This window comes from Drosophila grimshawi, unplaced genomic scaffold, assembly GCF_018153295.1.
Source record: "Drosophila grimshawi isolate 15287-2541.00 unplaced genomic scaffold, ASM1815329v1 contig_1367, whole genome shotgun sequence".
NCBI lineage: Eukaryota > Metazoa > Arthropoda > Insecta > Diptera > Drosophilidae > Drosophila > Drosophila grimshawi.
The window spans coordinates 5,445,593-5,462,431 of NW_025062889.1; the positions used below are offsets into that span (position 1 = coordinate 5,445,593).

Here is a 16,839-nt window from a genome sequence, read left to right on the forward strand (position 1 = left end):
AAAATGCGCCGCGAAGGACGCGACATTTGAGGCAGGCAGCAAAAGAAATGGGAGGGGCTCGCCACATATAAACGTGTGTGTATGTGTGTGTGTGTGTTGTGTGTGTTGTGTGTGTTGTGTGTGTGTGTATCAAATGTTTGTGTCTGTTGCAGTTGTGCTTGTCATTGCCACTTAGCCTTATTAGTATGTGCAACGGGCAACAGTCGTGCCAAACGATGCTGTCCTCTGTCCCCCATTTCAACATCATCCCCGCCTGCCAGCTAGTGACGAAGCTTACCAGCAAAAAAATAAAATAGGAAGAAAAAAAAAAGAAGAGTGGAGAAATGTACGCAAAAGTACGTGCATGCAATGCGCTCGCCGCTTAAAAGTCCGCTTCGTTTATGTTACTTTAGTCTTTGCAGTCAGTGTTGGTGCTGTAAGCAACGCCAAAAAGTATGCAATATTAAAAATACACTCGCAGCGATATAAACATATACATATACATATATATATTGTTATAGCCACACACTTATAGAAATGGAATGGTCGGGGTTGGCACAGCACACATCAGACAGCTGCGCAATAACTGTACATTAAAAGTCATTGCATTCATGATATTATTTTTTATGTATTTCTGCCAACGTAAGCTCGCATTGTGTCTCTGTTTCTGTGTCTCTGTGTGTGTGTGTCTCTCTCTGTGTGTGAATGTGTGTGCTTTTCATATATTTTAAATTGCTGCCTTTATTTTGGTTAGAATTTTTGTTTCAATCTGCTTTTGTCTGCACAGAAGTGCAAATTTAAAATACGTTCGCTCGTTTGCCCTGTACAATGGGCATTATAACGCTGTTCAAATTGCCTGAACAAATTATCTGAAATGAAATCGCAAACCCAAAAAATGTGTCCACATTCAAATATTTGACTTTTCAATGTGTACACATTAATCTAAATAGAAACAATTTTTTATTTTTTAAATTATTAATTTATTTTTTGAGACAATACATTAAAGCTTGACACTGGGTATCTCATTCTTCTTTCATTAATTTCTAAATGCATTTTTAGCATATTTTTGGTGCACTGCTCATCATTTGCCGATGTTTTTTTTTTTTTTTGTTGCAGTGTTGCCCTTTGGGTTTTCACATGAGTTCTTTGACCGTGCAGCAAACCCGTTTCCACACCAACCTCTCTCCATTCGAAGCCAACTAAAAAGTGCATTGTGCAACTTCAACTGAAACAAAAAAAAACACAAAAATAAATTCAAAAATAAAGCGCAACAATTTCAGTCTAATATTAATAGATAAATTCAAACAACATTCTTGACTTGATTAACAGCTTTCGATTGTTGTAGACATAAATATTTGCAATACCTTTTGCTTTTCGATTGTCAATTTAACTGACAAACAATCAAAGAATAGCTTTGCATGGATTGAATTCATTAAATTATTCTACGATGTTGTTGTTTTTCATACTGTTGTTGTTCTTGTTGCATACCTTTGTGTATACAATTCCTCAAATAGTGCGGCTTTTGGTCATTTAATTAAATCCACAAGAGCTGACCTTAAAACAGGTAATGCAAATATTCGCAGGTGTTACAAAATTTTCAAATTAAAACTGCCAGTGCTATATGAAATTGCAGTATATTTAACTTATTGGTTAAACAACTTCAACAATTTATTATAATAATGATTTTATTTTCAATTTCTTTGCAGGTAAGCAACCAAAATGTGCTAACTCATTTAATACGTGATGGAAGCCAACAACAACAGGCATTTATTTAAAATACATATTTTATGCAATTTCGAAAGACAAAAATAAAATTGTGACACTTTTCAGTTTATGCAACAAGCATGACAAGTGCTACAAATATTCGTGATAAATGAATGCTCGACTAGTCAATACCCTTCCCTCACATCCACAAGCCGATATCGTCTGTCTGTTCATCAGCAATTATAAAACAGGATATTAAAAATTCTATCTATCACAAAAATAAAAATACGATTTCATAACTCAGCTTTTGTGTGGAGAGAGCTGTCAAGCAAATTGAATTATTATGTATTTCAAATTTGTGAAGCAAAAGCAATGCAGCAAATTAAATGCAATTCAATTTGGTCAAAATAAATTGTGGTGTGCTATAATATATATATATATAAATATATATACGTATATAAGTGTGTGTGTGCGTGAAAGAGTGTGTTCATGACAAGAGAAAGCTTTGAAAAATAGTAGCAACAACAGCAATGGCAACAATAGACATAAACACATAACACATGTTTGCCAATACAATAGCAACAACAACAACAACAACAACGACGACGACAACAAAAACAGATACAGATACCGAAACAGACAATAAATGCGAAGCTGATATAAGTTAACCACAAAAGATTTGCAGGACGGGCAGGAGGACCTCAGGTTAAGGACTCGAACTTCTCATGCTGGACAATTTTACACAGTTGCTTCATTTTGCGCCAACACGGCAAAGATGTTATCCCTTATCCTTTGGCATAAATTCAATATTTTGCACAAACAAATAACAACAACAGGCCAATGACAACAGCAACAACAACAACAACAACGAGTAGTAGTAGATGTGGAACAGCATGAGCAGCCACTGGCTTGTACTACACTACGCACTGTTGCGAAGGATAACATATTAAATTTGCCAACAGCATCGGCTGGCGAAGGGACACTGCCATAAAGACAAGAAATCAATTTTTTTTCCATTCCTTCGGTAGAGAAAACAATTTTCTAACAATAAAAAATGGCCCTAGCGTTGACTGGTCGAGGAATGGGCTCTCGTGGGCTTGTGCAGCGCTGGTGAAAGGGGGCTGGCTGAGTTGCACACACACACACACACACACACACACACACACACACGGACAAGCCTTTAAAATCGAAAGCAATGGAAACGAAACCAAGCGAAACAAATCATAAAAAACCGTCTCGATGGATAAAGAGGAGGGGGAGCGGATGGCATGTGAGAGGAGGGGCTGAGATGTTCGAGGAGGCTGTGTGTGAGGCATGTTGGTGTTGGGGATTTAAGGTTTTTGCTGCGGCAAGCCATAAAAAAATAAGGCAAAGTGGCGTGTAAGAAAGCCAATAAAAAATGCTCGAGAAATGTGAGACAAGTGAACAGAAGGGGAGGAGCATGAGAGACTGGGATGACCGGAGCTATTGGGATTAGTGAGTGGGTAGCACTTTGAGCCTTATACGAGCAGCGGGCATAAAACAAATGACTTTAATTGAGTAGAAAGAGTAGAGAGAGAACAAATTTGAGCAAGTGAAACTATTTCAAGAGAACTTCGAGTGCCATTGTCATCTTCTATGGACAAGGTGGAGCATAGTGGGAATATAGACAAGAGATTAAAGTGGCCAACTAAACGGAAAGAGTTCTCATGTAAAATTTCAATGCTGAATACTTCGATTATCATCACTTAGTCCTAATAATGCATATACAATTTCTGAAACCCTGGTTAACTGAAAATATTATAAATTTTGTTGACCAGAAAGTCAAAATTATCAATAATCAAAATGTTCCCTTTGCATGTCAAGTCTCAGTTGTCTTTTGAGATTAAAATATCCTCGAATCAAAATTGAAATCCCTTCGAACACGCAACATGCTTGTCTGTCAATTCATTGGTTGTGCTGCCCTGCCCGAATCATTAATCCTTTTGGCTTCGGCTGGCCTGCCAGCATGTGTTGTCCCTATGCTGGTGATACTGGAATGTCCTGAGTGTCCTGCTCAGCAGCTGCTAACTAACAACGAGCCTCATTTTGTGTAAATCGATAAAGTTGCTACTTTTGTATTATGCACGTAGTTTCCCAGCGACCCGCCCAATAAACTTTTGTGTGTTGAGAAAAGTTTTTCGCCTCGTCCGGCGACTTATGGCAACAAATGCGAACTCACTGCTAAAGAGCTTGATGTTGCCTGTGTGGGCGGGTGAAGTGGAGTGGAGAGGAGGGGAGGGGAGGTGAGAAAAGGATGCCAGACTAGGGTGCAAAAAATATTATCGCATGTTGCATCGTTCAGCGTGTTGACAATTGAATTATTTATGTGCCTTGTTGTTGGATGATCTTGTCTGCTTTTGGCTGCTGTTATCTGCTGCAGCTGTGTGCTTGCCTTTTTGCTTGTGCATTGATTGAATCCTTTCGATATCCTGTCTCACAACTAGCAGTCGTCTCTTCTGGCTCTCCCTGGCTATTGTCAATTGCGCTTTATGCACTTTATTGGCGATTACATTCACTCAATAGCTGATGGCTGGCCAAACCTCAATCAACTCGTTTCGTCAGCAGCAACAAGCTCGTATGAAGGATGCTAGCATCCTTCTGTTACCCCTCCCCTCTTTTCTTCTCCTATCTCTCTATGTCTCTCTCTATCTCTCTGTCTTTCTCTGAGAACTCGTGACTGCGAACTGTGGACTTTGGACAGCGACTGCCTTGTTTGATTGTCATCGTTTGTGGAAATTTGATAAGCGCTTTTTGTTCGTGTCTCTAGGGTTTGTCTCCTATTTTTGTTCCTGTTTGCTTTGCTATCACCCTCGCCGCCCTTGTCTATCTCGCTCTTTGTCTATCTATGAGTTTGTTTGCCAGCGAAACTTTTGCTGGTTCGTGCCAGGACTCAGTGTCTTGGATCTTTTTAATAATGCGGGTTATGTGATGGATTTATTAAATGCGTGTCTCTCATGTTTCCCCTGTCTCCAATGTGTATGTGTGTGTGTGTGTGTGTGTGTGTCTATCTTTCTGTTTGTGTGTGTCCTGTGAGTGTGTGTGTCAACAACAACAACTCGTCATAAACTTTGTCCTTGTGCTTTGTGCACTTCCCTTTTCAATTAGTTTGCCATGTGCACATATCAAAAAAAAAAAAAAAAATAGAATACTTCAACATGCGCCTCAAGTTATGCAATCGCTCTTTGTTATATTTTATGCAGTCTTTTTTGTTCAGCTATTGAACTTAAAGTATTATTAGATTTGTGCAAATTTCGAGATCAAACAACTTTAAAGTAATGAATTATTGATGAAGTCCCATCTACTCAGGTGTCATCATTTTAAGCAGACATAACTTTGTCAAAACTAAACCAATTTCTAAAACAAGGGCATTTTTCATCAAAGTTTCAGCGCTAGCTTAATAATACAATTAATAATATTAATTCAAGCTTATCGAGACTCATGTGAATGTTACACCCTGCAAATGTGAAATGTCTGAAATGTCTCAGATGACTTGATTTGCAAGTAAACAAATATTATCCATCATCACAATTATTGCTGTAAAATCTATACAACAGATTTCTATGCTCTTAAAGTGTGGCGATATTGACGAGAGGAGCAAGCATGTCCCATAAGTATGCAATAATAATTGCAAACGATGAGGCAAACACATCTGGCGTCGCCTCGGGAAGAGTTAAAGGATTCAAGATATGCAAGACACACACACACACACACACATGATAATAAAAAAGTTTATGACAACTCGGGCTTACCCAATATAGGGCACAAATTTAATGTTGCCTACTTTGTGGGGCACGGAGAAAGAATGAATGGAAGTAAGTTGACTGACTGGGTCGGTCTACCCAATTATTTGACCGCAGTAGAACACGACCCGCACTTTTATTTCTTATTTTATGGCCATGCAAATGTCGCACAAGAAAATGGAGGAAAGCTGGCGCCAAAAAGTCGGCAACATATGCCAAGGGCATGTGAAACGAAATCAATTTGCTCGCCCACAAAAATGTTGATGACCTTGGGCGCGCTACCAAAGTATGCCACGCTATGTGTTTAAGTGATTGTGATTGTGTTGCGAGTGTGCGAGTGTGTGTGTGCGAGTGTGTGTGTGCGAGAGTGTGTGTGTGTCGCGGCATGCGACTAAATTATTATGGAGCCTCATTAATTTGCGGTCGCTGTGCGCTTCGAGTCCGGCCAAAAAGAACTCGCGAAATAATCGCATTACACACAAAAATGGCAAAAAGTAACTCCAAAAAGAAGGCAAAGCAAAAATCGATTAGCGACGCGGTTTTCCCATTCGCTGCCCCGCACTTTTTGGGGGCACACTTTCAGCAACACTTTAGTCAGTCACTTTACTATGTGCTGTTGTTGGTCCCCATTTCATATTACTACATTATGATGATGATTATTTTTATCGTCGCGTCACGCGATGTTGTCGCCGCAGTGCCGCACTGTTAGGCTGACGAGGGCAGGGCATGGCAGGGCAGGGGAGAGGAGAGGTTGCTAGCTGCCATTTCGCCAGCGGCAACGGAAACGGAAATGCCACCAAATGTGTGCACAAGTATGTGTGTGTGTATATGTGTGTGTGTGTGTGTGTCTAGGCAAACATTTAGCGCTCATGTATATATATATATATATGTATATAGGAGCTTTGTAAACGATGCCTTGCAAATGACTGCAGTTAAAAAGTCATCAATGTCTGCCAAAAAGCGAAACTCGCCATTAAATTTTTGCCGCAATTTATACGCATATGTGTGTGTGTAAGTGTGTGTGTCGATATCTTGCTGCGATAAGAACTGCCAGTTGCAAGTCTTGCTTGGAAGTCAACTCAGAGTCGCCTTTTTTTACTTCTGTTTTTTTCTGACATTTGCTCAATTATATGACGCGTCGTTCATATCAAAAAAGTTGACGAAATTGCAGTCGTCAGTGTTGGAAATTTATCAGCGTCATAAAAGCCCCACATGAAACTCAAACTGAACTCTCAACCCAACAAATACAACACACCCAGTTTTTAGGCTTACAAAAAAATGCTTTTAAAATGAACACACAAAAATGAAGAAACGAGAAAATGTTCGCATTTTGTTTGCCAAAACAGCAAATAACATAAAAAAAAGTGTTCATTGATATTCATTTCCAATTGAAAATTGTTAACAAAAAGTCTATATAGGTGTATATATATATACATATTGTATACATGGAGTATGAAGATATCGAGTTAGGGTCTGCTGCAGGCCGAGTCACTTGAGCTGCGTTGTATACCCAGTCAACAGCAAACCAATTGACCAACGCTCAGTGCACAGTGGCACAATCCGTAAAATACTTGCAAATGATAGCATAATATCAGAGAATCCAGCAATTTTTACGCTTAGTATGCCATCAATGTAAGCGGAACAGATAAACAGCAAAATATACCTTCTTATGAGCGTTGTGTGTAAATTTTATATAGCTGGTCATGCAACAATATATTGTTAAAGATTTTTAAGTTGTTTTGTTTGCCACTGTGCGTCGCATGTAATTTGCAAACCAGCAAAAAATGGCGTAGCATGTGGTCAAATCGTATCGCAGAGGCCACTAGACTCTGGACGGGTACTGCAAACCGTGCCTGCTCCGCTCCCAATCCATGCTCAGTTTCAGCTCGAGCTCCAATTCCAGCTGCAGTTTGTGTTGGTCATAGGAAAAAAAATCAATGTGCCACACACACACACATACACGTACGAAACAACCGCACGCGTGGCCATTGCAACGCTCAGTGCCGCAGCCCTGGGGGCAAACCTGAGCTAGGTCCTGGGCCTTAACCGAAGCCGGAGCCGGAGCACAGGCGCCATGGCGTGCATTATGTGGCCATATGGGCGCCTCTCGGCCGTCACAGAGCTTGTATACAAATAAACACGGCAATGCACACAATCAACAAACACACACACATATATATACATGTGTATATGTGTGTGTGTGGAGTATGACTCTTTTGCCTGCAGTCGGTTTACGTTTAATGCCCATATATTGTTGCCTACTTTTAGGCGCAGTGTCAGTGCCCGTTGCCAGTTGCCAGTTGCCAGTGTGACCAGCTTGGGCCATTTTTAAAGCCCATTTAAATGTGAGCAAACTTTTGCACGTGTTCATCGGTTTGCATAAAAGGCCACCAGCCTCCTGACTACCTCCACATATGTGTACCCTACTCACTCACTCGGGCACGTTGCTTAAGCGTATGTCCGACTGAATGAGTCATATATACATATAAATTCTACAATATATACATATATGGAGTAAGGGGAGTAGAAAGAGGAGGAAAGAGGAGAGGGTAGAGGTGTATATAGGTACGTTATACAGTTTGTGTATTGAAAATTGGATTTTCAATTGGTTTGCAAAACGGAAATTAATTCGGGGGCACTGCACGGTAGAAGGTGAAGGAGACGGAGACGGAGGCGATAGCAGTGGGAAAACACTGGGAAATATAATGGGAGAGTGGGGGGCGGTATTGGGAACAGAAGCGAAAATGAAGCAATGACGTTTCGTTGGTTGCTGATGGCGACGCTGATGATGACCAGATCTTCTCCTGCCCAAACAGAAATGAGGTGATGAGAATTCAGGCAACTGACCGTTGCCACAGGCATTGCATGCTTTTTAACTGTATGTGTGTGTGTGTGTGTGTGTGTGTGTGAGTGTGGCATAAAAATAATGTTGCCGTCGTTTTATTTTGTTCTTGTGTGTTTCTCTCTTTTTTGGTCTGTTGTGTTCATTTCATTTCGTTTCGCGTGCACTTTAATTAAATTAAGTGAATTTCGAGTCTGATAAGCGCAACAGAACAGATGAATGGCCAGGCAGGCGAAGGAGTCCAGGGGAAGGTGTGCGGTAACAGTGGTGAAAATGAGCTAATCTAAGAGTAGGTAAACAACAAATGCAACAAATACCTGGTAACAAACAGCAGATAATTCACATATAAGCAGCTGCTGTTCAGCATACCTTTCTTGTCTGACAGTTTCTTGATACAATCAGACTTATGGACAAGCTCAACAAATTTATTTAAATTCATGATACAATAATCATGAAGCTATCATAAAATTAACAGCAAATCTTAAATGAGGCGTGTTTCGTTAAAAATATCAACTGAAATGATTTAAAACTGTCCATCCCAAGCTAAGGGATTATTAAACGCTTTGTATAAGTTTACTTTAAGCCGGTCTTTAAATGTTTAACCTGTTGAAATTTTATAGTTTAGCCGTACTTTGTCTCAGTTCTCGAATGATTTCCATACAGAAAAATGCATACGTATACAGATGATCACAGTTTAAAAGCTAGCTTACATTGCTGTTGGCAGCATTTTCAATTAGCCCAGAGTCCCTGCTGATTAGCTTCTTCTCTCTGGTCGACGGTGATAACTAATCCAAAATCCCCCTAGATAATTGTCGCCCCAGCAACGTGGAAAATTAAAACAACAACAAACAGCAGGCGGCATGGAGTGCAAATCCAACAGGGAGATGGCGAGGGGGAAAAGTGTAAAAGTAAGCAGGACATGCTAGATGCACACACAAAGATACACAATGCACACACACACACACACACACACACACATGCATATACATGTATTTTGCGCGAGAATCTGTTGCAAATCCCAAAAGTGTGCAATGCAATGGCAGCCATTGAATGAATGAACGCATGATTGAAAAAAAACATTCACACACACACACACAAACACACAACACACATGCTGAATGAGTGCAGCATTGTTTTACAGATACACACATACAGTCACAAAACACACACACACACATACATCTATTTGCCTGACTATTTGACGATGCATGCTTTTAGGCATCGAGTTCAGTGACTGCAGTGCAGATAGCACAGCAGACAAAGACAAAGAGAGAGATATATATACGTAGATGGATCAACAAAGTGAATGAGAGCGAGCGAGACGGAAAGAGAAAGAGGAAGGGAGAGTGTGAGAGGGGCGGAGGGGCAGAGGGGGTCGCTAGCAGATTGTTTGAACCTAACACCGGCTGTTGCTTTCTCTGTTGCCCATTCCCATTCCCATTCCGGTTCCCATTTTTGTAGCATTGTCTGAGGCAAAACGCTTAACATGCACCGCTGTTCGCACTCCAATAACGATAAAATACACACCACACCCCCCTCCCCACCCCGCCCTCTCTCTCTCTCTCACCCCAATATCTGTTAAACGCCTGCCACCCCCGTCCGTCGTCTACATTCATTAGTTTTGTTACGTGGCAAAGCACTTTGCCTTTGGCTCGCTTTCTATGCATAAACAAACATTGACCATTTGCCTTTACCAAATTTGTTTGCATTTTACGAAAATATTTTCATTCGCATTCATATTGCAACCCATCCTCTTGCAACTGGCCATATGGAAAATTAAACCAAAAGTAGCGCAATTCCAATTGCAAATATTATCTTTTATTTTTTGGGATTTTTTTCAATTGAAAATTGTTGCTATTTTTTGCAATAATAATTTGTAATTTCTTGTGTCAATATATTCTATTTTTTATCCGTCGTTTATTAGCTACAAATATTTTTGTTCGTTCATGTGATTTTTTGTCATTCCTGTAGCTGTTATTTACAATTGAAAATTGCTTTTTGATTCTGTACATTTTGTGTGCTTGTGTGCGAGTTTGTGTGTGTGTGTGTGTGTGTGTGTGTGACCTGCATGGACAAGCTGTAAAAATAGAGCTGTAAAATAGTTTTCAACTGCCAGTGTCACTTGCAATGTGTGTGTGTGTGTATTTGTGTGTAGCTTACGTATTGGCCGCTTAAGTGCCAAAGCTTGTAGTGTCGTTAGTTTGCATTAAATTTGGCAAGTGGCTGGCTTAAAAATGCAACCGGCCAATTGAAAATAGCAGCTTTTTGAATAGTGGAGTGCTTTAATATTTAAATTGTTCTTACATTTTGCTGTTTCAAATAGTTATCACACTATAACTTATGTGTCGAAGCAGCACTTTAAGCTGCTTGAAAATTTATGGTAAGCCTTCGACAACTTGAAAGGATTGCATAATGTGTAATGACCATCGAGCTGGTCATCAATTTCAGCTGAGAAAACAGCATTTGCATTAGATGGCAAACTCATTGTCTAGGTCTAACCCTCTGGCATTTGTAATGCATACCAAACTAACCGCCAAACAGTTTTAAATTTGCATAAAAATCCATTTTATTAACATTCAAAGGCGATTTCTATCGTCGCCAAATTGAAGAAAAGAAGCTAAACCTTTGCAAAAGGACTTGCAAAAAAAAATGCGAGTATAAGCAAGTAAAAAAAGGAAACCATCCACAACGAAGGGGAAAATGCCATGTAAAATGCTCGGGCTAGCAAAGTGCAAGAAAAATTCCTTTGCACTCAACAAAGAAGAAATAAATAACTTTCGAGTCAGATTAGCCAACTTGTCACGAAATGCAAAATGACATTTAATACCCAACGTTGTCGCCGTTGCCGTCGTCGTCGTCGTCGTCGGGCAAACGTTGAGTGCCTCTGGCCGGGCGTCCTTGCTCCTTGCTGCTTGCTCGGGTGGCTCCGTCTTCCAGACGCATGTCGGCAATGGCAATGCGATACGATGCGACGATATACATGACTGGACTTGACTTGCACTTGGCATGAAAACATGAGAAATTCCTTAGCCAACTGCTCCAACCAATGCGTCGGGCCACCAATCCCCACGGATTCCAAACGCATGCAGCACATTGCAGCGCCTGCGGAGGAGGAAGCCAGACGACGAAGACGACGACGACAGGCGGCAACATTGTTTCGAGCGTGGCAAAGAAGAAAAATGGCTCTGAAATGCCAGGCCAATGCCAGCTATCAGCCCAAAAAAAAAAAGGAAAAAGGAAAAGTAATCATTGCAATTTAAAGCGGATAATCTGCACAAGGCTTTGGTGACAAAAATAAATAAGGAGAAAAAAAGGGTGTACTCAAAAAAAAGAAGGGGTTTGAGGTTCGCTGGTTCATATAAAAATGCAGTGAGTAAAACGCACAGCGCACAATGCAAATATGCTGTCTGTCTCCCTGTCGCTATCTGTCCATCTGTCCATCCGTCAGTCTGTCTGTCTATCTGTATGTCTCTTTCCTTCCTTGCAGCTCTTCGTCTCTCACTCGCTGTGCGCTTGTGTTCGTGAGTGGACACCATTTGCAATTTTCACACTCGCTTTTCCCTACCATTTCATTTTCCTCGTTTTCTGCTTTTTTTTTCCGCGTCCGTAGAGTCAGTCATGCAGATTACAATCGAAATGACATGAAAATGTTTAGTGTAGCAGTACTCACAAAAAAAAAAAAAGTTCAAGTTGAAGTTGCCGCAGCTGAACTAAGCGAACGCAGCTAGTTGAAAGTGTTGCACATTCAACCAAAAAGAAATTGGCCAGCTCGGCAGGAGACACCGCACCACTCGAGGCAGGCTAGGGGAAGCGTGCACCGTGCCACAGTTGCCATTTGAGATAATGTCTGCCACGATGCTGTTACAGGCAAAAACGTGCAAAAGTGCTTCATGCCTCGAGCCTTGGTATGCAGTTGCCCACTTGCCCGCTTTAACCTAAGCAAGAATAATATCTTATTTGGTTGCAATGACAAATGCAATTTAAATATTTTTCAAATGACATTGAATTTTCCAGCTGAAAAACATGCCCAAAGTTGCAAGCGAAATTGCTTTCAAGTCAAGTCTTTTTTTTTTGTGGTTATTGTCTGAAAAATCTTAAAATTCAAAAGTAAATGATGCTGATTGTGATTGTGTTAGACAAAAAGGATCTTATAAAGACTATAAGGCAGGCGGTTTTAACCTCTGCTTAGCTGGCAAATGAACTGAATCGATTAGCTTTTATACAATTACGCTTTCAAAAGAAAACACACAGCTTAGTTATACAGCCAACTGACCTATTTGAAGAGCTATAACTGTATAACTGAATCCGGGGTCGATTCGCACATGTCGTAAATGGTATACACTTCATGGCAACGTTTGCCTGCCTGACTCCCTGCCCGCTTGCCTGCCAGCCAATCAACTGCAATTAACCTAGATACTGAAAGCATGGCAACATGCCGACGATGGCAACAAGTAAACTCCAGCGTGGCAAGTAAATGTGGCAGTAAAAAATCACATTTGTATTTAATTATTCGAAATTAGTACAAGAGAGACAGAGTGTACATAATGACAACGACAAGCGCCAAACTCTATAAACAGATACAGATAGAGCGAGAGAGGGTAAGGGGGATGCTTGTATAAAGTGATAGACAATTTGCAACAGCATTTAAAATCAAAAGCGAAAGAGGCGGCAGCACAGTCAGCGATACACTCGTACAACAGCAGATACAGATACAAATACATTCAGCAGAAACAGATGCGGATACAAGGATACAACTGGCTGCAGTCATGAAAATCTGCTGCTAGTTGCTATTGCTATTGCTATGGCTGTTGCTGTTGTTGTTGTTGAATAAACTCAATCGAAGCATTAAATTACAGCCAATGGCGCCAATAAGCACGAACAAATAAGCCAAAAGTACCAACGAGTTGTGTGGCACAACTCAACGGCGTTTTTGGCGTCTGTTTTTGCATCCTTTTACTCTTTCTATTGCCTGCTTTCAGGCGCATCTCACAACTGAAATTTAGTGTGCAAAGCAAATTGTTTGCTTGCTGTCAATAAATGTATTTTGTTTACTGATCAAAATTGCTCAACAACTACAACAACAACAACAACAACGAACATCAATTCATATTGTTGTTTAGACAATTTATATACCCAAATAGAAATAGAAAAAGAAACCCTAATTAATACCTGAGAGCGGATGTGCAGGATATCTCACACACACACACGCAACCATAACTTGTTTTTTCAGTTGCATTTGTTCAACATTTGTCACGCCGAATTGGCATTGAGAAATATGCAAGCAAATATTTGTGCAAATATTTTTGCAATTCGTGTTATTTGGCAAACAACATCAACAGTGAATAAAATGTTATAAATGTGTGCACACACACACACACTCAACGTTTTTTAACAACAATTATTTGTAAGTTAGCGGCTAGGGCGCATAAGGATATATATGTTTTTTTGCATTTATTTTGTTCGCGCCATAAATCTTGCAGAGCTTTCATTGCGTCATAAATTGTGAATGCCAGGACGAAACAAAACATGAGCAACAAAATCAGCAGCGGCAACGGAATGAAAATTGCGCCATATACGTGCCACTGTTCGTGCCGAGGGCTGTTCAAGCAAACAATCAATTTATGCATATATATATATATATAAATATTTTGCTGGGTTTTCAGGTTTTCACATTTTTGTGTTATTATTTTTTTAATATTTACGCTGGCGCATGAGGCACGAACAAAGGCCCGGCACCAGGACCAGGACCATTGTTGTTCGTGTTGTCCGCAACTGTCCGCGCTGCTGTTCGCCTCGGCATATGTAAATATTTGTTAACTCCATTTGCTCTGAATTAAATATAATTTACATACATATTTGCTTGACAGTCTGCACAGCACAACAATTTCAGCACACGTATGAAATCTTTTTAGCGGTGGATGCCGTGTTGGATGCCACCAACCATCTTGTTTGGCCCCGAGGCATTAGTCCGGGCTCATTATAATTATTGTTGACATTTAGGCCGCGGCTCAGCAAATGGTAACTCCATGGGTCGGTGGTGGCTTAATCCGCGGTCATAATTATACGTACTAATGAAGTAAAATTACTTTTTATCGATTTAATATGCATGTTTGACTTCTCTCTTGCATGCCCCAAAAGTATTTGATGTGCAATGTGGCATGTGCAATCATAGCAGTGCATATGTACACTTTAATAAATAATTTCACATTACGTGCAGCTAATTGATTCCATTATTGATATTTATAGCCATATATTGCACAAATTCTATATTTTTGAAATAATGACATGAGAGCACGACAGCAATGAGTCATTTTTTCCAATGAAATAATAACTATATTATGGTTACTATAATCTCCCTCTGATTTTGTGTCAGTGATTAGAGGAAGGAACTTAGGTTTTGTCCTAATGTTTGATCCACAACCTTCAGCATTTGGTTCATCTTGAATTGATATTGTCCTTCATTGCAGTTAAAATAGTCACATAAAAATAAAACACATGTAATTTAATTTATTAAATCACAATAAAATGCTTTGACACTAAGGTTAAGTTCGACAATTTGTTGTTTGAGTTGGCGTTAAACAACACTGACCCACATAAATTATACAGTCGCCAGCAAGGACACTCAAACACTCAAACACACAAACACAGTCAACACACACACATTAACATAAATTTGCGCAGTAATTTATGGATTCTTGGATCGGTGTCGCAACAATAAGATTTGCACTGTTGTGTCCAGTTGCCTGGCACACTGGCTCACAGCTACAGTTACAGTCTCAGTAAATTACGGGCGTTGGGCAAATTGATTCGGAAACGAATCACAACAAAAAACCAATACAAATACAAAGGTACATTGTCAGTGTTCCTGTTGTTGTTCTTATGGAGCATTCAATTTGGGTGCAATTCATTCATTACTGTGATTTCGCTGTGAAATAATTCAAGCTAAAAAGAACTTACAATTTTCTTTTACTATTTACAGGGACGTTGTAATCGTGATAAACCGCCGTGCAAATATTTTCATCCACCACAGCATCTGAAGGATCAGCTGTTGATAAACGGACGCAATCATCTGGCCCTCAAGAATGCACTGATGCAACAAATGGGCATCGCGCCTGGCCAGCCGGTCATATCGGGCCAAGTGCCAACCGTGGTAAGTACTACTACTACTACTGCTACTCCAGCTACTCCAAGTAGCACTACCACGACAAAACCACATAATACTTTAATTGAATCTCCTAAGCGCTGCCCACTGGGTGAACCCCCCCAACAGATTCAGTTTGCGCAATATGAATATTTATAAGCGGATATCCCACTTCAATTTCCATCGCCCTCCCGACTATGAATATCATTTAACGTCGCCTCGAAAAATGTTAAATGCTATTCAAAATGCGCAAAATGAGTAGCACCAAAAGCAGGCGAGGGCGTCGAGAGTACAAAAATATATATATACTTTTATAAGAAGTTTCTGTCCGGTTCGCCGGCCGCATGCATTATTCATGCTCCAAAAAATGGGGTGTCCGTTGGCGACAGTCCATGGCGCATTTTTTACTCACATTTTCTAACAAATCGAAAATTAATTCTCAAATAATTTTGAACATGACCTAAATGCCGACAGCCATTAGTCGTAGCACTGCTTTGTGTGCCTGACATTGATGTGTGCTGAAAAATGCATGAAGGCTTATGAGCGCGTATTTACAATGATTTAGCCGAGCAAGAATTTAAGTGCCGGAAAGGAGGTGCTCCAAATGGGATGTGCTTTAAACTTAAGTGGCATAGATACTTAGCTGTGATAAGCGTCGCGATGACTCCTTGACACGATATTCCATTAACAATTCAACATTAGTCGACGATAACAATCCGGCATACCTTTGCCCTAGAATAAAATGACACTAGCCTTAAGTGGTTTTTAAATTAATCGGTCTGAAGAGGCCAGCGAATGGGAGAGTAAAATACAAATTAATCGCACCAGCGAGCGGATCTAAATGATTTCCTTTTACTTGCGGTTAAAGCTTTAAGTGACATTATTCAGGTATACTTTTCGTCTTTTCTTTTAAGCTGCTACTTATCACTGAATGACTGCTGATTGATTGATGTTTTGACATGGCTTAATTCAATATTTCATTCTCTTATGTCATTTTTGCAGGCCACAAGTCCATATTTGACTGGCATACCAGCCAACACATACAGTCCTTATTATCCCGGACATTTAGTGCCTACTTTGCTGGGACCCGATCCAGCGGCCGTTGCCGCACAGATGGGCCCGGTGGTGCCACAGACCGTTCAGGTGGCACAACAGAAAATTCCACGCTCCGACAGATTAGAGGTGAGTGACAGTTTGCTTATATACAAATTTGTATTCATTGATTGACTGCAAATAAAAGAGGCCAATAAAATGATACATTTATATGGATTATGCTTTAATTTATGCTTACGTTTACGTTTCGTTGTTTCGTTTATCGTTTTTCGTTATATCGTTTATCGTTTATCGTTAATTTTCGTACACAATGACAAACAAAATGGCGAAAGAGAAACGCTTTAGTTTTGACTTGTTTT

General features: G+C 40.1%; 1 protein-coding gene across 6 annotated transcripts in view; it reads left to right on the forward strand.

The window, feature by feature from the left end:
• The window catches only part of LOC6560487 (muscleblind-like protein 2), a 127,781-nt gene that overhangs the window by 83,019 nt on the left and 27,923 nt on the right, over positions 1–16,839 (forward strand). For all 6 annotated transcript variants that reach the window (XM_043214780.1, XM_043214784.1, XM_043214790.1 and 3 more), the window contains 2 exons: positions 15,266–15,436; positions 16,430–16,609. In XM_043214780.1, the coding sequence (XP_043070715.1) occupies positions 15,266–15,436; positions 16,430–16,609 (351 nt within the window). The remainder of the gene's footprint in view (positions 1–15,265; positions 15,437–16,429; positions 16,610–16,839) is intronic.